This window comes from Rattus norvegicus, chromosome 2 (assembly GCF_036323735.1).
Source record: "Rattus norvegicus strain BN/NHsdMcwi chromosome 2, GRCr8, whole genome shotgun sequence".
Taxonomy (NCBI): Eukaryota; Metazoa; Chordata; class Mammalia; order Rodentia; family Muridae; genus Rattus; species Rattus norvegicus.
Genome location: NC_086020.1, coordinates 243,096,889 through 243,119,313, shown reverse-complemented (window position 1 = coordinate 243,119,313; position 22,425 = coordinate 243,096,889). Strand labels below are relative to the sequence as shown.

The following is a 22,425-nucleotide window of genomic DNA, read 5'->3' as shown; positions in this document are numbered from 1 at the left end:
TTATAATCAGCCAGACCCTCCTACCCCCCAAAAAGGGGAATTTGTTAAAGTGAATTGCTTGGGTGACAGTGTGAGTGCCAAGAGAAAAGAAAGAAAGAACTTAGTCTAGGGCTTACAATATGCATAAGATGGTTTAAAGCTGGTTGGCTGGTTTAAAGTTGAAATGCCCTTGGAATCCCATGGAAGGAAAGAGGGTGTCATGCTTTCTCTACTGAGAGAGACACCAGAGAGGCACAAGTTTACAGCTGTGGCTGGAAAGTGCCCTGCGAAAGCGAAGAGCTCCAACCTCTTCGATCTGGGTTCTTCCACTCCTACCCAAACAGGTAACTGGGCATTTGAGTGGAGAAGCAGAATTTTCTGGACTTAGGGGTCTAACACTAACTGAAATTCACCAGTGACTTTCCAAATTGAAAAATGGCAGTATGACTCACCTAGGTTACTGTGAAAATTAAATATGGTGGCAGAACTCAGAAAAAAATTATCTGTGTCCTTTTTAGTGGCAAAGTTTTTCTTTTGCAAATGCAGTTAGTAGGTTATTTCTCTAACTTTTGTCATCTGATACTTATGGGCTTTAAGTTTGATGATTTATGACTGCTTCACAAGCTGCCTCAGTGTGTGCTGTGTTACTGTGCAGTCTGTATGTTCATCCAACTCTAATTCAGAGCAGGGAGGTGTAGGCAGAGAGAGTTCAACATCATCCTTTGAGACAGAGTGAGTTCAAGTCAAGGCTGGAATACAAGAGATTCTGTCTCAAATAACAACAATGACAACAACAACAACAGTACCACTGCCACCACCAAACTCACTAAAGTTGCAATGGCTGTGGGAATGAGTAAGAATCAACTTGAGACTCTGTAGACAGTGGCCTTGAATGGCAGATACATTTTGCAAGACAGAAAACCTTCCAGGCTGCTGAAAACCTTGCACAAAAGGAATGCTCTCTTAGGCCATTCTGAGTTCATAGTTCATGATTTCCTCAAAATTTCCTTTCTGGAGAAATTAGACAAAGATATGGATGAAGAGGTCCTAGGAACATGTAGTATTTGCCCAGTGTGCACAAAGCCCTGGGATCAATCTTGAGCACTGTAAAAAGACAGTTTGTAAGGAGTTTAATGTGGGTTCTGTAAGTTAGATCAGATACACAATGATTACCATAAGTGGCCAGCATTGATTGACAAGACCAGAGAAATGGCAGTCTCATGAGCTTAGCACGTGAAGTTTGCCTGCTGTGCTTTCTTTGGAGACAACAGAGTATTTGCTTCTTTACTGCTGTGTGCTTTTTATACTGCTTATAAACACATGTTTTCCTAAACATGATGTAACAGTAAACAGAAACATGTATAAGGGATTACCATTTATTTCTTAGTTGTAGCACATTTTCACAGTCTGAGACTTTAATACTTTTATTGTTGCCTCGCTTATTCTTTGAGTCCAGGGGCATAATTTCTTCCAACTCTTGAGATCCTCCAAGCCCCATGTCCTTCTCTTTATGGAGGGAACCAGAGTTTGTATGTCAGTCTTTTTTGGTGACTGCGTTACATGCTAGGGGGTTAAGAGGTAGCACCCGTCACCACTGGGCAAGCTCCATTTATATCCTGGAGCTCTGTCCTGGAAAATCAGTCTCAGTACAGCCTAAGCGTACAGCTCCATCTGTGGCCTGACTCTGATGCCTCCTTGCACTGTTTTGAAATTGCATGGGGAACTCTCCAATCTGACTTCCAGTATGTTATATCTGACCCAGGGCCTGGGACAGCTGGATAATGCATTGTTGAGATTATTATCACACCAGCCCTGTGGTCAGGAGGCAGCAGAGAAGTAGACTGTATTCAGAAAGACCAAGAGAGAAAGAAAAAAAAATAAAAGAAATCAGCTTGGCACAAATTCATTCCCTGTAGTAGACATGTTTTCCACAAATTGTCACATGGAGAATATTCTAGAAATGGAGAAATTGGACAATCATGAAAATGTTTTTACCCTTGATGTGAACGGTAGTTTGATCTAAAGATGTTAGTGTATAAATATTTCCAGTCTCAGTTCCCAGTAGCCACATCAAAAAAAAATAAAGTAGAATAATAAGAGAACATATATTTAGTGGCTTTGATAATAGAATTTTATTGTCTTTACAGCTCTAGAAATGAGATGTCCAAAACAAGAGACCCAAACTAAAGTAACATCGTCAGCATGCTGACTTCCCCCAGCACAGTGAGAGCCTTCTCCAACTGAGTGGACCTCAGCTACTCTTCCTCCTGACAGGACCTCCTGCTCCTCACTATCCACCACGGCCACAGCTTGTGAAGAGGAGTGTATGAATATTTGAGAAGGGTTATTCTGTCTACTACATGTGATAGTTTCTTATCCATTGATTGAACGGATTAGGTTTTGATATCCTATTTCTACAGTCCCATCTTAGAATGACAATGATGCTCGTGGGCTACAGACTTGGCATGGGAGAAACCCTGAGATCTGTAGAGATGCAACGTGCTTCTTGGCAGGTGAGTGGTCTTTCCTGAGAGAACAACTCAGTCAGGCAGTAGCAGGGCTGCTTCATCCAGCTGACATTTCATTTTTTAGGAGGTGTCTTGTCAGGCTTCATTCAACAGCACAAGAATTAAAACCACAATGTTCAATGGATCGAATCATGTCTCCAGGAAGGTACAGAACAATGACTCACTTCTGAGAAAAATACTGCCTCTTCCTTTGAGTAAGAGAATTGGTAGAGCTGTACATTTAAGCAAATAGACTGATAGGTGATAGGAAACGGTCTAAAAATATCAGATCCACTGTGAAACCCCTGCAGTGCTCAGTGACTTTTTATTTGTTATAAATAATGCTTTAAGTATGTATTTTCTGATCAGAAAACCATTATAATTTACTTCATCAATAGTTTAAATTTATAATGCCCTTTTAAATACAGTCAATTAAAAGGGCTGGTTGCAACATGAATCACACTATTTGTAAGATTAAAAACAGTAAAGTATTCAAGTATACTGCTCTAATATGAAAAGATTATTTTCATAACAGTAAAATATTATAGACAAAATACTTCACATTCTATTTTTTCACTAAAGATATGAACAGTCTTATAGTTTGACAAATTTATGTTTTACCAAATATGTTGCTGAAGTCTTAATCTGTGAGGAATGAAAAAAATTGACATTCAAATATGATGTTATGTGAGAACACTCATCCATGTATCTGTAAATTTTAAGGTTTTTCTTTGGTTTAGAACAGTAAGGAAGAACATGGATGTAGTAAATTTAGGTCTGGGCCTTTTAAGTTCAGACCAATTCCCAAAGTGCTAGGATGCATTTCCTTTTTCGTTATTTTAGCCTGAAAATTTTTTCCTCTTCAATTTTGGAGAAAGCCAATTTTATTGGAATGACAATTCCTTGTCAGAGAAGGCTTCTCCATTGCTTCATATTCTGCCCCTCCAAGTTTCTTATACTCTCCTTTCTGCAAAGGAACTCATTACTATGGTGGTAGGGGACTCGTTTGAAAGGCAACATGAGTCACAAAGATATCAAGCCAGTCGCTTCCTTGAGGACATTCATCTATTTCTTGTGTTAGAAAGAAATCTTTCCTTGGGCACAGTGATATCACTCCAGAGAAACCAATTACTTTCCAAATATCTGCAGTACTATTTTTGACATATCTAACTATGTCATGTAGGAAAACACACCGGAGCTCTCTGGCCCATAATTTTATCTCACATTAACTACATCTTTTATACTGCGAACAGAAAAGCGAATTTGAAATTAATTACTAACAATGAAGGCAGGCTCATTTTTGTCACACAGGCTATCCGAAATCTTGGAATTTCCATTTCATTTCAGCTATAATTATTGTGTCTTCTCGTTGTTTATCTTAAACATTCAAAACAGCAGGGGACATTTTTGAACAATCTGTAATATTCTTCTTGAATCTTGATGACAGAGAAAAAAGAAATATTGTATTATTAAGACAGGCACATGACATTATTTTCAAGTCACAATAAATGACCATATTTGATTTACTGTAGTCTATTGCTGTTTGAATACAGAAATATACTCAAGGGAATACAAGCTATATAGCTTCCACTATATTATATCATGCTGGTCTAATAATAAGGATTTTTGCAAGGCTTATTTAGATAATCTATATGCTGGTATTTTAAAATGAAAGTCACTCTAATCATTGCTGTATATTTAAAATGGACTACATTTAGGCAATAAAAGGTGAAAGTCACAGTACAAGGCAACAGTTTTTCTGTCTGGTAATATGCTACACGAACATAAATTAGTTTTGACTAATAATTTAAAATACTTACCTTTCTAGATAAAACACATAGGAATAAGAAAATAAACATCCCTTGGAAAGCGTTGCTGACTGTGAAGAGGTAGGCTGTCACAACAGATGCATGCACTACGTGGAGAACCCCAAAGGTCCAGGTGGTACCCAGAAGGAAGAGGAGGGCCAGGGCTCCTCTGGCGCAAGACCTGGAGTGCATTGGAAGAGATCCAGTTAAGACTCATGCAAGCCCATGTAACTCCCAGTTGCCACACACAATCCACATGTTCCCCAGTTAAGGGTGAGAGGAGTATTTTTTTTTTTTTTGCTTCTTTTTTTCGGAGCTGGGGACCGAACCCAGGGCCTTGTGCTTCCTAGGCAAGCGCTCTACCGCTCCCCAGCCCCGTGAGAGAAGTATTTTAGGATCAGAAAAGTCAATGACTTAGATGCTCAGAGTTTTTATGTGGTTTGATGCAAAAGCCTTTATGGTAAACGCGTTCCTATTCAACCTGGATTGTGCTTTCCAATTTAAGGTCTCATTATTAAAATGTGTAACGTTTGATGGGAATACTTGATCTTCATGTATTTTAAGGTGATAACCTTAGTGTGCAGGCTTTGACTCCATGTCAACTGTGACGGCTGACCTTGGAGAGCATCCTGTTTGGACTTGCACCAGCTGGTGTTTGTCACCTCTGAAGTGGCTTCTGGTTATACTTTTACATCCAATAATGGTGAAATGTAGAATATAAATCTAGAATTTTGTTATTGTTGCTTTTGCAAGGTAGTAACCTTAAGAAATAAATTCATGTTAGAACACTAATATGATATTTAAAGGAACTATGCATACATATATTAAGGCATGCATAGTTTCAGACAACTATCAGTGACTTCGGGTAACAATATTAAATCGTTCTCAAGCGTGATATGGTCTTGAAAACGAAACAACTGACATTTTATTCCCAGTGGAGTCTTTACTGTAGGTGTGTTAGCACCTAAAATACGCAGTTTTAGATGTTATTGAAGTCAGGACATGACAGAAAACTCAGACTATTGAGGACTGAAAAAAGGTAATCACTAAAACACTTGGTAAATTGCAACTCTGAATTTTCCTCAGAAGAATCAGACCTGCGGGTCTGTTCCCAAGCAACACAAGCAACGTTTGTTTCACACACCCTACCTCAGCTGTTTCTTTACACAGTGTTTCCAAGGTCTTACTAGATCAGCCAGAGAGAGAGAGAGAGAGAGAGAGAGAGAGAGAGAGAGAGAGAGAGAGAGAGAGAGAGAGCGAGCTAGCTAAAGGAAAAATTATAGCAACATGCAAACTCTGAATTAGAAGAAAGATTTGCTAAGCTCTGAGAAACGTCTGACAGAAGACAGTCTATTAAGATCTATTTTTTGGCTTAGAACAATTATCTTTTTCTTTCAAATGGGAGTATATTTTAAAAGATGGGTGCACTTACTATTTAATCTGTAATGTTTACAAGTTTATTAAATGTATTAAATGCTTTTTTCTAATACATATTTTAAATATGGTGAAAAAGATAGTGCTTAATCAAACAGACAAGCAAACAAACCATCACGGATCTCAACTCATCACTTGTTTATGTGACTGATGGACTGGGAACATTGTTGGGTTGGTGAACAGTTGCCCGGTACATGGACACCATGTGATCTAGTATAATCTCAGAGCCATGAGAAAATGAAAAGAAAGAATAAAAAGGAAGGGAGGAAAAAAAGAAGGAAAGAAGGAAGTTAAAGGAAGGAGAAAAAATATCTTGCTAAAACATTTTCATCAACTTCAACAACACATACCTTATGTTCTCGTAGCAACTAACTTCTGGCTTCAGTCCAGCAGTGTGGCGGAACACTTTGTATATGATAACTCCAAAAGCCAAGAGATTAACCTGGGGAGATATCCCAATTTTAAAAACGAGGTAGTTTGCATAGTATGTTCTGATTTACCTAAGCACAATGAACGAGTAGTAAGGAGTTAACCTAAATCCCAAGGACTCACGTGACACAGATTTGTGTATGTGCACTCACATGTGCAGACAAGTAAATTGCATGATTTTGACAGTGTCAGGAACTTTGTCAGTGCACAATGGAAGCTGTTTGACTGTGACTTTGAGATGAGCAGAAAGTTCCGCAGATGTTACAGCCGCACGTGCAGACTGGCCGATACCATCCGTCGACACTCAGCACACATGTTAAGAGGAATATGGCTTGTGAAACTTACAAGTATATATATCTGGGAAGAATTTACAGTAAATTAGTAATCAGTGAAACACCACAGTCTTCACTATTAGAAAAGTCTTGAATGTCCTTCATTTATTTAATGTAGATCATCTAGTCATCTTGTCCTGATGTTATCCTGAGATTTATTTTCTTCATGTTTAACTTCAGAAGCTTTTGAAATTTATCAATCAGTAAAAAAATTGTTGGTCGAAAAATTTATTTTCATGCTAGACCTATTTTTTATTTGTATTTTCTAGTTGGTAAGTAGAACACTCAGTCTCTTATCGCTGACTGTTACAGGACTGGAAAGTGCATCTGCTTCTTCTTTCCCTGTGGTTAAAAAAAATCTGTTTTGTTTTATTTTATGTTTCCTGCATGTGTGGAGATGCGCCACATGCATGGAGTACCTGTGAAGGCCAGAAGAGGGCATAGGATCTCAGAACTGGAGTTGACAATGGTTTGTTAGTTAACCATGGGGGGGGGGGATGAACCAGGATCTCCTGAAAGAGCGGCCAGGGTTCTTAACCACTGAGAGCAATCTCCCCTGTCCCACTTTCCTGTGCTTTTGCAATCTTGCAAGTCAGACATGCACTGTTCAAATGATAAATGCAATTTATCATAAAATAAATAAATGAATAACAAGATATTAAATATTATGTGTGTGGTTGGTGCATTAATATTTTATTGGATATCTATTAATCTAAATAAAAAATTCAAGATGCTTTTTTTAAATGATAGTACTAAATGCAACCTCATAATTTTAGGTAGTTCTATACTAATAATTTATGAGCTTGGAGTTCTCGCACACTCTACCACTGAGCTACGTCTCATATGTACTAAGAAGTTTTGTAGACTTTGTCAGAATTCAGTTGAATAGTTCCTATTAAAACAAGTATAAAGAAATAGGTCAGAGAATTTCATACTGCCACTTACACACTGAAAGTTCTTTGAGATGAAATCTTAAAGAAATAGGGTTCTAGTTATTTTCCTGCTTCCAACTGTTCATTGCTTCTAATTATATGATTAATTAATTCCAATTACAGTAATGCTTCCATTAAAAGACTTTAGCAATTGCAGAGGCAAGATAAAGTATGTTTAAATTGACTTAGTTGACAGTTTCACCCTATTTGGATGTTCAAATAATGAGCTAAAATGTCAATTTAATAATATTTAATAAATACCATTTAATAATTATAAAAGAATGTAACATTTTATACTTTTAAAAATATAGTTTTGAATAAATTCACAAACCACTATGGTTGATGTCAGAAATACACGCATATATATTTTCAAGTAAGAAAAATGTTTCAAAACTGATTGATATAAATGATGTGCACCACAGTTGCTTTGAAAAAACCTTCAAATCGTTTAATAACATTTTTAGAGTGAACTTTTGTTATCCACAAAGAGAGAACTATTAAGATGAGGTACATGATTAAGATTTTGTTCTAGATTCAATCATTTTCTCTACACTAATGGGTTATTCGAAGTATTGGCTAAAGTTTCTTTGACTCCTGTTCCTTATAAACTTGATTTTCAGAGTTCAGACACACACACACACACACACGCGCGCGCACACACACACACACACACACACACACACACACACACACACACTGGGCATGTGCCTTTTCAAATAGTGTGAATCAGGAAGGAGAAAAACATACCTTTCCTTTAGGGAAATCCAGAAATGGAAAATATACTATTTTGGAAAAGGGGGGAAATGTTGAGAAAAAGAATAAAGAGGAGGAGGAGGAGGAGGAGGAGGAGGAAGAGGTGGAGGAGAAAGAAGAGGAGGAGGAGGAGAAGGAGGAAGAAGAGAGAGAGGGAGAAAGAGAGAGAGAGAGAAGAGAGAAAAACCGAAAACATATGGTGTCAGACACATGGGAGGTTAATTCTTATACCATAAACTCACGTCTCTTCAAATGTAAGGGCATAGGAAACACCTAGAAGTTAATCAAAAGTGTCATGAACACCTCAAGTATATTATTTTAACACACTGAAAGCACAGCTATCTTGGCATTAAATTTTGATCATTTTAGGGATTTTCTCAAGAGTCTGACCTGCCTACAGACACCAGTGAGATCTAGGTACATACACATTGGTGAATAAAACGGACAGGATCTTTGGCTGTCATAGATTCTATTAAGAGTGAAGAAAGTAAACAGATAACCCTAGGATGTTTATCCACCAGCAAACTGACTGTAAGTTACGGGGGGGACTGTGAGGAGAGGCAAGATGGTGTAGCTTAGTGTCAGGCATCATCCTTTCCTTGGCTTCTAGAACCCATCGATTACAATTCAGTAGAGAATTAAGGATAAGGAGGACAAAAAGTTGTCCTATGAAGGAAAGTCATCATGAGATACAGACGTCTGTGCTGGGAGCATACTACTGTGACCTGAGCTCCATGGGTGAAACAGAAAGGAACAATTTCTCTTCTCTTTTGCAAACTATTTTTTTTTGTTTTGTTTTGAGACAGTGTCACAATCTATAGACTAGGACAGCTTTCAATTCATGACCTTAATGTCTTAGGTTCTCAAAAACTGCATAGTCACATTTCTGGCTTTGTAAACATTTGGCACCTATTTTTCATGCCTTTCCCAAGTAATATCTATTCCAGAAAGCTAAAATGATTGTTAAAATTAGTAATTCTACTCACCATTAGTAACGGTGCTTTAAAATTACTTGGATTTTTCTTCAGTTATTCGAATGTACTATTTCCACATCATGTTGGATCATATGGTACAGCAACATAAACCCAGAGGTAAAGCTCACATTTATGTCTTTATATTACTTGTATAAAATTTTGCCCACAAATTTATAAATGTCTTTAAACAGCCTTGTATAGATTCATGAACCATGCATAAGAAATCAACATCATCCAGAGACATCCAAGGCATATATGTTTCTATGTACTTAGGGACAGAAATGAAATTTAAATGCTCAAGTTTACATGGAATGGGAAAATATTTTAAAAGAATAGATTGTGAATCAGTGTGAAGAATCTGTGGTAAGGTAACAAAGGTTACCTTAAAACAAGTTTATATAGAATTAGAATTTTCTGATAATAAAGAAACCCTTTGTGCTTAACCACAGGTAAGGACCTTGAGATCAGATGATAAGTAGACAGTCGCATTTTGAATTAAATAGTTGGCACTACATTGCTAATGTTATAATTTTGTGGTGGTAAGTATATGGTTATGAAGGAACTGAGAGCTTGGGTAATTTTTAAATACGTTCATGCTAATCATAGAGAATAATTTCATTTTCTCATTAGCATTCACCTAAAGCTGAAGAACAGTTAAGCTATGGTGACACAAGCGTAAAACACAGGCTTTCATCATTGTGTCAGTTGCGATCCCTTTGTCATTTAGACCTAAATGTTAGTTTCACAAATGCACAAGGGCTGAGGACTTATAAATGAACATTCATTGTTGATTTTGCCTTAAACTTAGATTAGTTTTAGGCTGTTATTCCAGAATCCAGTATGCTGCTTTAGAAATGACCGTGCCACAAATCCTAGATGGCAAACATAGAGACACTGAGGTTTGTTGTTGTGTGTTGGAATACGGAGGAGAACAAAGAAAGCTGTGAGGGAACCCAATATCAGGGACAATTAACACTGAAGACCATGTTGGTTGAAATCTAACTTCTGTGGCCCCCACGTGTTTATCTATATGTTGATCTATTTTTAACGTCAGTGTTTCAATGCTTGGAATATGCACTCTGTTTAATAATCTATTTTGAAAACTCTTTGAGCAGTCTTTTTTATTCTTTAAACTTTAAAAGGAAATTTTAATGAATGAGCAGACAAGGCAGCCAGGGATAACCATGAAGCATTTAGACCTTCAGATACCTTCAACCAAAGGGCTCCACACCCACAGTTCAAAATGCAGCATCTCAATCAGTCGTTTTTCCTTTGTAAGTCTTTTTCTCAATAATGGATGAACCCATCTATATGCTGATGTCAGTTCTTACTGAAAGGAATGTGGAAATTTCCTTCAAGGCACTTTCAGACTCACGCTTTAACTTTTCATCATATCAAACAAAATCATGTTCATTTAAGACTGTGTCGTGATCGCAAACTTACATGTCCTTTCAAATAGTCTTGGTCCATTTAAATTGACTGACACCAGACAAACATGCTTCTGCTATGGACAAGTAGCAGATTTCTTTTCACGCAGTGAGTGTCCTGGCCTCTCACTCCTTTTCAAACCTCAGACCACCCTCCAGATAATGGAGGCATTCAATTTCAGAAGAGAGAATGTGTTCCATTATCTATGAACCAAATTAGCATCAACGGGTTGTAGCCTTGTCTTGTATTTGATTTTATGTTTACTGTTTTTCCAAGTTAGAATAATCTCTTAAAAAGCTTCTGATAAATTGTAAACCATATGTTCTTATCAGAAAAACTGGGAATGTGGTAAGCAAAATGCCCCCCACCCCCAAATTTCCATAGTGTATGCATGGGATCTATAAGTATGGTACATAAACACACACAAAATAATGTTTGAGGTAGATTCTTAGATGAAATGACTGAATAAGCCATGAGACCCTGTCTAATCCCATGATCCTTGAAGACAGATGAGGTCTAGCAGAAGAGAAGGCAGGAAAGATGAAACATAAGGAAAGAAATGGAGGCATAGATGCTGGCTCTAAAGACAAACTGACTTGTGTGAATCCTCTACAAGCAGAGGCTATTTGAAGGAGTCCTTCAAACAGACACAAGGATCTGGGGCAAAGTCTTGAAATCTCATGGAACTGAGTTTGGTCAACCCCATAGGAAGAAAAACAGTATCAACTAACCTGACCTCTCAGAGCTCCCAGGGACTAAATCACTAATCAAAGAGTATATGTGGGATGGTTCATGGTTCCAGATACATATGTAACAGAGGATTGCCTCATCTGGTATCAGTGGGATGGGAGGTGCTTGGTCTTGTGGAGGCTTGATGCCCTAGAAAATGGAGATGCTAGAGGGTGAGGCAGGAGTGGGTAGGTGGGGGAGTACCCTCTTAGAGGCAAAGGGGAGGGGGACGAGATTAAGGGGGATTGTGGAGGGGAGACTTGGAAGGGGGATAACATTTGAAATGTAAACCAATAAAATGATTAATTACAAAAAAGAGAATATGTATACTATGGAAACAGCTCTCCTCTGGAACAGCTGGGTACAGCTGATCCCTTAAATTCATGACAGAGAGATCCTGAGAACAGAGGCAGCTGATCAATGCTTTACACAGACTTCTGTGTGCCTGTGAGATATGTTTGCATTTTGATCATTTTTATAGCACAAAGACTAACAAGTGTGGAATATTATGCAAATGGCGTAGTCTTGCTCCACCCAAAAATCCAGCTCTTTTTTGAATAGGAATATTTGTCTTCACTATTACGTGTGTATATGTGTTGTGTGTATAATATATATACATATATACATACATACACACATATATATTTAACATATATAATGAAAGATCTTAATTATTGATGATCATTGATTATGTTTAAGTAAAAATTGACAGTAATACAATGTATGATCATTTATTATTGATGTATTTAATGAATAGCCAATTATGTAAGGTTTTCCTTGTTTGGTATTGGTGGATTCTGCGCCTCTGTTTTCTTGAAATGATTAAGATTAATTATGCTAACAACTGACTTCCTTTGCACTGCCATTCATGCAACTTGCTCTTTCCATTTTCTCCCAGTTTTCTTTGTACTATATTTTCTCCCAGAATTGCCAGGCGTGCTCAGTGTAAATGATACTTACTAATTTAAATCTCAGAAACATATAGCATACTTTGTGTAAGTGTGATCTATACAGCATGGGACATACACAGCTCACTGTTAATTAACTTTCAGTTAGTTTGACATGGTTTGTTCTGTATGTTAACCTTGATTTTACAAGTTTTCATATTCACACCCTAATCCCTGCATCATTGAGGACAGGGTACCATAGAGGCCCTTTCTACAGAGCCCAGTTACTAAGAGTGTAAAAGGAGTTAAAGTATGCGGGATGAACTTTTGTGTTCTATTGTAGAAGCTGAACATGTGCAGGGGTGAAGACCACCCACATGCTCCAAAATTAGGAAGCAGTAAAAGGATATAAAGGATTGGGTGAAGGAATGAAAACACACAGCTTTTGGCAGTATGGGAATGTCTCATGGTACATAGGAATGTTGTGTAAGGAATTGGACTGATAAACTTCTGTGTCAGAAAGTCACAATTAGGGGCTGGATTTGTCACTCAGTTGGTAGAGTGTTTGCCTAACACCAATCCTAGGTTCCATAGCCAGTACCACAAAACCTGAATGGTATGTACACTTGTAATATCAACACATGGGGAAGGGTAGCAGGAAGATCAGACATTGATGCCGTCCTTGGCTGCATATTGAGGCTTGGGATACATATGATCTTGTGTCTAAATAAAGTAAAGGATAGAAACAAAATCTGCCAGTCTTAGGGATGAAAAAGACTAAAAGTTTAGTGAGAGCTCACGGAGTTTATGACATCACAGCATGTACCGCCTCTTTCTTAGCATGGTGGAGTCAACAGAGTGACCTTTCTCTCACACAGGCCTAAACAACACCATGTGTTCCGTCTGGTTAAACACTTGGCTCAGAATAGCTGCCATAGGGATATCTACAGAGTGAAAAGATATTCCCATGCTGAGACTCCAGTACTGGCCCAGGAGAGAGTAGACTACAGACAAAAAGAAGCACAGTGTGCAATTATATGATGAAGTCAACTGTTGAGTGTCAAACATATTGAAGCACCTGAATCAGCTTGAAAACATAATAGGAACATTCAAGAAAGTTCTTAACATCACAGGAGCAGATCCCTAACAGACTACTCTGGAACAGTTACACTAACCTTTTGAGATTTACATGTTAGCAGACATCAGTGTTTTCCCACCAGGCATTGCCTTCTGGGAAATGCAGTTGGATGAATGGTTGATGTGGGATAATGTACCATTTTACTAGTACCTATAAATGACTGTAACACTGAAGTTCAAGAATTGTGATAAAATTACCATTTAAGCACCAATATGCATTGGGTGAATGTTATTCATATATTGTATGATAAACACTGCCCAGGACTTCTTAATTATTCTTCTAATATAATCAGAGAATTCTAACATATATTGTTAATAAATTAGGACACCAGAGTTACAAAAAGATTAAATAATTTACCTGAGATAATAACTAGGAAGGATCAGAGGCAAAATTCATTCCTAGTAGGTTACAGAGTTTATGCTATCAAATATTTTATAAAACTATCAAACTGCAGATGAAAACAAGTGAAGGGAAGCAAAAGTGATATTAAGACTTAAAGACATTAATTATAGAGGCATTTATTACAGAACTGGCAAGAGCTACAGAGTTAGCTCATTAGTTTATGCTCATTCAAAGTGGTCAAAATCAATGACAGAGCCTTGCTCATGGAGCCTAGGATTCAACTTGCTGAAGGCAGGTGTCATCTCAGTTTTCAGAGGTCAAAGAATGTGACACTGGTCAGTAAGAAGGCTCCCACCCATCATAATCCAAATAGTTTTTGCTTGTTCCACTGGTTTCCTTCAAACTGGGTAGAGGAATTTTAATCTAGCAGCATGGGAATACTCTGGCAAGGGATCATATCCAAAGATCTGTATCTCCGTGTTCTGGCTGGGATACAGACATGTCCTTAGTACACACCTTTAAGGTAAAATTAGTCTGTAGAAGGAAGCAGTCATGTTTGAAATTAAATTAACATCTAGTTGAGGGGAAGTGACAGATTAGAGAAAGATTTGACGAAGTGAGTCAGAGACAGGGTAACCACGATTCTCATGAGAACAGACAGCAAGTGTAGTACAGTGTAGTTGAGTTCGTTCCTGAGTTCCTGTTGTTCAGTGCAGGTCAGCAGAGGCAGTTGAAGCCAGAGAGTAAGAAGGCGCCAGAAGATTAGAAGACATTGCCAGAGTTAGTTTGAGGCCAAGCAGAACAATTCAGTGAGAAGCTGAGAGGAGCCAGTCAGCTTGGAGAGGAGTTTGAATTGAGTTGAAGCAGCCAGTGAGACTTCAGAAAGAACTAGAAAGGGTGAGCTTATTCAACAGGAAGCCTCCAAAATGACATTCCATCATTTAAAAAGTCTGGGAAAAAAGTCTGTTCCTCATGAGACAGCAAGTTAACTTAATATATGGAAGAAACTCTAGAGGCAAATTCAAGGTGAATATAAGTTACTTTTATAAAAATGTGATGTGAAAAAATCTAAACATAGAATTTTTAACACTGCAGCTCATATTTTCTAGGGATGATTAAGCTTTTGCACTCATGATAGTGTCTCTGGTGCTCCTACCTTTTCTGGGTCACAGGAAGTCTCACATATCACATGGGAGCTGTTCCGCAGAGATCTGTTCCTGGTACTTTGAGGAACAGACCTCTACTCTTCTCTCTGTGGCAACATGTTGTAAGGTATGTATGTACCTGGTTGCCCAGGTCTCACTATCGGGGTTTAACATGTGCTCTCAATATCATAAGCAGATATAGTGTCAGTGTCTCCAAGGGCATTGTGATTATCCTTAGCACCAGTAACAAATATACATAGGAGAAGATATCACATGAACATTTTTCGTACCTCTAGAGTAAGCTATGGTACCAGGCAGGTTGCAGAAGTCCACCCAAGCCTACAAGTATGATCTCCACAAAGATCTAATCATATTTGATACAGTAAATTTAATCATTGCTAGAGAGTATCTGGGTTACATTAAGATGCATTGCCCAGTTGTATTTAAGATTGCACAATACTCAATTCCATACATGCTTTCTCTTATGTTAAATACCTGTCTCAGGTATTTATAAATATGAGGTCTTGTTACATGTGGTCTATCAATTAGTTATTTAAAAAGTCTGGGAAAAAAGTGCTGTTCCTCATGAGATAGCAAGTTAACTTAATATATGGAAGAAACTCTAAAGGCAAATTCAAGTGTATTCTTTCTATAAATTTAAGTTATTGCAATAAATTCAGTAGATTCAATAGCAATTCAATTGCAAAAAAGACATATTACCGACAGCAGAAAGGGGTACTGGAACAGTCCTCTGCAATGAGGCCTGCCACACACACAAACACCTGAAAACAAATACATCTTTTTGAGGCTGGTGGTCAGGAACATTCTAAATGGTAGAAACCAGGGTGCATTTCAAAGGCTTGCCTAGATATGCACAAATTCAGTTCAATTCCCAGAATAAAATAACATTATAAAACAGGCTGTACTTATCAGTACAATTTAATTACTGTACTTAAAGTAAAACAAAATTTTAACTTCAGTATTGAAATTCAAATATCTTGATGTAATGTATATCAAATGCATGAAATAAATTTCTTTCATGTTTAATTCTTTAATCTTTTCAAGAATGTTTTATGATATACATACTCTACATAATATAAGGCAATGTGCATATTCCAGTAAATTGGAAGGGTTTCCAACATGTGAAGATATGTGCACTAAAGTGGATATTTTACTGATGACTCAACTTCCAGATAGAATACATGGTTCCTCGAGCAACTCTGGGAGTCCAATTCCAGCCCTGACAGTCACTAGACAACTTTCGAGACATCTTTCCTTTGCTTTCTTAATAGCCAATTATGTGAACATGTACTCATTTATTATTGTTTATCTTACATATTTTGCCTAAATAAAATCACATAATTAATGTTAGGTCCTTGGATTCATGTTCAATATGTGAGTATTCAACAAAGAGTGAATCAGCTCTTGGTCTAGGATCAATAATCCCTAAAAGCAAACTACTTTTATTTTCTTCCTTATGGGTTCTCAAGGTCAGGAATATTGACTCATATCTCAAAGGCTCAACATTCACTTGCTCTATGAATTTAAAAATTAAATTTCTATAGTCAGTGACCTTAATCACCTATATCAAGAAGCCATCAATTGACCTCTGGACAAATGTATAAAATCATCATGATTTGCCTCACATCTTGATGAGTTTGCTATAAAAGTTTTCTCATCAACATTAACTTGTTTGAAGATTAAAAGTAACAGTAGAAACAAACACTTAAATAGTCAAAATCTAATGTTTCTGAACTGAAGCACAGTAGAGAAGTCCTTGAAGACCATTCTCTGGAATTGATCCCTAAACAAAATAGAAACAGAAAAATAGAAACAGATAAATTGTAAGTTAGAAGGACACAATGACGGTGTGGGAAGGACTGAGGGAGAGAGAGGAGGGATGTGTGGAGTGGCAGAAAGGCTGCAGTTACTTCATGGACTTTATGGATAGATGAGGGCATCTTCACTTTGACCCCCAGCAGGACCATTCGCCTATGGTGTGTGCTCATTAAAACAAGGCCTGGATACAAGCGTAAGGCACTTCTGAAAGCTTTTGTAATGCAGTTGTTAGGATCACTCCTTATACAGATATTTCTCCCTCCCGACCCTACTGATTTCCTACGTTAGTTAATTAAGGGCTCTCCTTCCTTTACTATGCCTAAAACTTTATTCTAACAATGGTCATCTCTGCCAATAAGAGAATAACTTATAATTCATAATTTAGCATGTTTCCATTAGGAATATTTTATACCTGAAGGTTTTTGGTGTTTGAAAAAAGTTATTTTATCTATTTAAACCAGAATAAAAAAATTAGAAGGACGGAGAAGAGAATGAATAATTTGTAAACCGAAGGATGAAGTGAACCGCTGTGGCTATGTGAATGTCCAATTTTATAGCTTAAAAAACAACCCTATAGTTAGTCATAGATCATGAAAAATACTGAAATGGGTATAAAGGTAAGGAAGGAAACCTGTGTGCTAAGAGCTTACAACAGTTGTTCACCTTCCGGTTTCAGAAGTGAGACACCGTCCTTGCCTACACACCTACTGAGTAAAGTGTGGCCTTAGGAGAAGCTGCCGAACTTTACACCAACTTGAACAGTTACTTAACTATTCGAAGGACTTTGGTACAGACTTTGCATAATTAAATTCAAAGAGCTAATAGTCAAAATCTTTGCCAAGTACAAGTTTTTAAGAACTTTGACAGTTTTAATTTTGTGTATGATTATATAATAAGAGTAGGCTCTCCCGAAGACCCAAGATGTCAGGTCCTCTGCATCTGAAGGTACAAGTGCTCTATTGCTATCTCACTTGCGTGCTGGGAACCAAACTCGGGGTGTGTAGAGGAGCAGTATCCACTCCTAACTGCTGAACTATTTCTTTAGCAGTGCACCCATGGGAAGTTAGGTTTTAATCTAAATGGTAAACTAGAAGTGATATAAAGTTGTTCCCCAATTACTTTGCCCTCCTTTAACCTTAGAGGATAGTCATAGTCTTCTAATGCCACTTGCAGTAGCTGTGTCACAAAGCTGCGATCACTATCCTCATCTGTGTACTGAGAGGCAGGCACAGAGGGACTCACTAATGCTCCCTTTAGCAATCATATTGCCTTTGAGACCTATATCACTGCCTGGCCAAAGCCTTCTTTTGTTCAGGTAAATTTAACACACCCTATAGCATGTCTTAGTAAAAACCCACCACAGATAGGCTTGCTGGCCAGAGCAACCGCCCTTCTTAAGAAGAAAAGAAATAAAGTAAACCTGATAGGTCTTAGTGAACGCATCCCTGGTTTGTGCTTGAATTCTTTCCTTGCCTTCCTCTATGGGGAATGAGAACATTTAAATAAGCACCACTCGTTTATTTCCTCGACAGTGTGACCTGAGTGGTTCCTACATGCTGGACCTTATGAACAAAACAGTGCAGGAAAATCCACTAAGCTCTCTTCTCACAGACCTTAAAGTCACCCAGAAAGATAAATACTGAGCTGTCATGAATCAGATATTCATAAGAACTTACAATATTACATACAATACTATATATGAGGCAAGTATCCCTTAAGAACAAAATATAGACTTCTATTTTTGAAATATTTATTATAGACTAATGAGCTAGAAAAGACTTCCTTCAAGCAATGTTTAAATTGAAGTATACAAGATGGGTAGGACTTAGGTAGGAGAAAGACCAGAAGGGATCAAGATGAAATCAAGATCTATATGCGCCTAGAGGTCAGTGTGGTTAAACACAGAGAGCTGAGTAGGTGGGTTACACATCATCATTGACCTAGGCTATTGAGCTGAGATCTGTTCAGGTTAGCACTCAGTAAACATCTTATTAAAAGAGATCTGAGGAAGTCTACTTCCACTTTCTGCCATATCTGTTGGGAAACCCAGTGCACATCACATATTCAGAGTACATTCCTTTGCACACGATTAAACATGTATGGAAGGGCATGAGCAGTACCCTACTTCTATTTCTTGATCCTATGCCCGTACCTGATAGTTACCAAGTTCACGGAACTTACCCAGGCATTGTGGTTGAGTAGCAGACACTTTCCATGCCATTATGGTCAGTCACATAGGATTTTACTACAAGTATTTTTTTTGTTTTGTATAAAACTACTTAACTTAAACAATAATTTTGGAACAGAGTTGTTTTATAGATTTCCTACAAAATAACACAATTTTGAAGTATTTTTATAAACCTCTATTACTCTCAAAAGCCTCCATGGTTTGAAGATGAGTAAACTAACAGGACCAGTCTTAGAATAAGTCATATTCAAGGTTATTGACTTGATCCCAAGAACAATGTGAAGCCAAGAAAGATGGCTACAGAACACAGCAGGACTGACACAGGTCATCACTTAGTTACAGATGACTTGGGCAAGTGCCCTGTGTTACCCTCAGAGAATGAGAAGAATACACACTTGCCTCTTGATTAAATCAAACAATTTTTAAAAATTCATCATGAACAAATTTTTGAGGGTTTTATGAGTTAGATTAAAGATAATATAAATGATTTGCTTTATTGTAATCAGTCCACTTAAAGGAATTTATGTGCTTCTTAAATTATAAATAGTAGAATGCCTCTAGGCATGTCTAAACAGATAAATCTAGATTATGGTACCAGAGTGCAAAAAATCTTATGAGATCTGATCTTCTACCAAATACCGTTCCTATTTTTATTTTTGCGTACAGCAGAAGCTTCTGCGAGGAACAACTGAGACATATTAAAAGGTTTCGTGAAGATTAAAAGATTATGCAAATATACAGCATGTACTGATTCTAGTGACTCTGTGGAGCTACCAACACCATCAGGGCTTTCCTCTTCAGGGCCACACCACAGACTCCAAACCGCGGAGGGACGCTCACAAAGGAGCACTTGCAATCAGCCTCTTTTTAAACACTTGAGTTTGAGAGACTTAAGGTAGTTTTATTTTTTTAAATCTCTAATTTCTACAAGTTTATTAAAATCTTATGAAATTCTAGTGAGTCCCAAAAGGTTCCCTTTAAAGATATTAGCTATAACAGTACAGCTCCTATGTATGAGAACATATTGACACACAGCCATGTACTGTTTATATTGCTTTCCCCCCTCATAAAACAGCCCCTCTACTCTCTTTCTTTAAAAATTCTAGCTATCTATTGTTCAAGAAGATCAGAATAATATGAAACGTTGCAGGCACTTAACTATTTATTAATATACAGTGTAGAAAAGGCTGGAATATTACAGTGCTTTAAACCTTAGATTTCACTGGGAGACGGAGTGAAAAGCATTCTGACACCAAATTACAACTTTCAATGAAAATGGCAAACCAGTCTTCGTAAGATTAGTATTCCCAACCAGAGGCATTTTCTAGGATAGCGTTAATGTGGTTATCCAATACACAGTGCCCACAGACATTTCTCATGTTTGTGCTCCTTGTACAAGAGTAAAACTAACCTTAATAGTACAGTCTAGACTAGAGGCAGTTTCCAGTGACAGGAGTTAGGGGCATGGCCCTCAGAGGACTGTTGACTCTAGACGTATTGGAAGGTAGTAGTATAGCTACTAGAATCTAGGGAGTAGGAGCTGAAGATGACAAGGAATTCCCACAGTGTAGTGTAAGAACAAAGGCTTTGCCCAGTGTCATTAAACCTGTGTTACAGTAAATAATGGAATCTGTCTGTATGAGGAGACAAGACATTGTCTCCTCCCTTAAGAGTTAAAGCAAACTGACCGGTCAATCACCTGCCCAAGGGACTAACTACCTTAAGGTATACTGAATAGACAAGCAACAACTCACTCTGTAAGGAGATGATATCCTTTTTCTTCCTAGAATTTCACTCCCCTTACACAGTCCCTGAGCTACCATAGTGTTCACCTGGGGCTGCCCACCTTCTGGTCTTTGTCTTTTCCCCCTGCTCTCTATTCTCCCCTCGCTGTGTCTCTCGCTCACTGGCAAGAAATGACAATGCTTTCTCTGCTACTCTGGGCTTTTTCACTCTTTCTCTAAAGTTCTTCAACCTGCCATGTGGCTTGGGCTTGTCTGCCATACAGCTGACCTCTGTCACCTTAACTTAAAGGGCATGGTGTTCTCCCTCTTTCTCTTTTCCATTTCTCTCTCCTTCCCTCTCATCCCCTCTACTCCCTTTCTTACACTCTCTTCTCCTCCCCTTCCCTCTCCTCTTCTCCCATCTATTCTTTTTTCTCCCCTTCCTTTCCCTTCCCTTCCCTTCCCTTCCCTTCCCTTCCCTTCCCTTCCCTTCCCTTCCCTTCCCTTCCCTTCCCTCCCCTTCCCTTCCCTTCCCTCCCCTCCCCTCCCTTCCCCTCCCCTCCCCTTCCCTTCCCTTCCTTTCTCAACTTCATTCGTTTCCTCTAGGGAGCTGCTGAGATTTACAACTTGCTTTCTCTCCTGTTTTTCTTTAAACTCTAATTAAATTGTCCTTGAGCTTCTGTTTTGTGTCCATTCTTGAATTCTTTAGCAATGAGACTAAGGACCCTATGTGGGAACCCAATTTCCAAAGTATCATTTGATAAGCACAAAAGTGCTCCCTGCAAACTCCAGTAATGCTTGGTTCATTGTTATAAACCAAGTTTCTTTTGTCTTCATTTAGCCTGGGAGCACCATTTTGCCATTATACTAGGTAATAATGACACACATTGGCATAAATATTAGAAAAAACAGCTTTCTCATATGTTCTTGGTGTAACAAAATGAATTCATATAATTTTTATGGGATAATTATGTAAATTTTCAAATCTGCACATACTTGCATTTCCCCCTCTCTGATGTGCTTTTTAAGACTGTCTTAAAAAAAAGACTGTCTTGATGAGTACGTAGTCACAGTGGGACTTGGATTTTTTATGCAACACTGTTTTTAATAAAAAAATGCTGGAAACAAATATTTATTCTTAGGGATACTTTTAAATACACACTCATAATAAGAAAGGATATGAATGGCAAAAGTATATGTTCTAATGAGGAAAGATGGATAAGTTATATTGTAGGCTATAGGTAATTCAAGGGTTACTTTTTTGACTTTGTAATTGAGTACACATTTACACTATATATAATATGCATATATATGTATGTATATATATATATATTATTCTTAGTACAATACTATCAATGCAAAGGTAATCCAGGATTAAAACTCTCCTCTCTAAGAAAAGACTTACAGCTGTGCAGAGACAAGGCCATGTCAGTGAAGGGGTGACTACACCTGACAGGAATGGCTTAGATGACCATTATCCTTCGTCTTCACAAAGTGTGGATTGTGAACTCAAGTTCTGTCACAGGAGTAGAAGGTTACAAGGAGTGTAAATATAGGATGAAATTATACAGTCTTATGATATTCACATGTCTCACTCTTGGACAATTGTGAAAGTCAAGATGTAATGACATCACAGAATACGTGTACACACACACACACACAAACACACACACACACACACCACACACACACACACACACACACCACAAATGTTCACAAGTCCTCTCTTCTGTGAGTTATATGAGTGATTTGTTTTCAGTAGTTTTAACTCATATTTCTTTAAAGGGAGCTAGAAGTCTAAACACAGAAAGAGCCAGCAGAGGGGACAGTCACTACACCTGAGTGGTGTGTTATCTG

General features: G+C 37.8%; 1 protein-coding gene across 2 annotated transcripts in view; it reads right to left on the bottom strand.

Annotated features, from left to right (window-relative positions):
* Nucleotides 1-2,087: 2,087 nt before the first annotated feature.
* Nucleotides 2,088-22,425, bottom strand: part of Adgrl4 (adhesion G protein-coupled receptor L4) — a 102,300-nt gene continuing 81,962 nt past the window's right edge. Inside the window, exons 13-15 of one of the 2 annotated variants that reach the window (XM_039103036.2) lie at nt 6,079-6,170; nt 4,307-4,475; nt 2,088-3,922 (exon numbers count right to left, since the gene is read on the bottom strand). In XM_039103036.2, coding sequence (XP_038958964.1) covers nt 3,860-3,922; nt 4,307-4,475; nt 6,079-6,170 — 324 coding nt within the window. In that variant the 3' untranslated portion in view covers nt 2,088-3,859. 2 annotated transcript variants of the gene reach the window in all.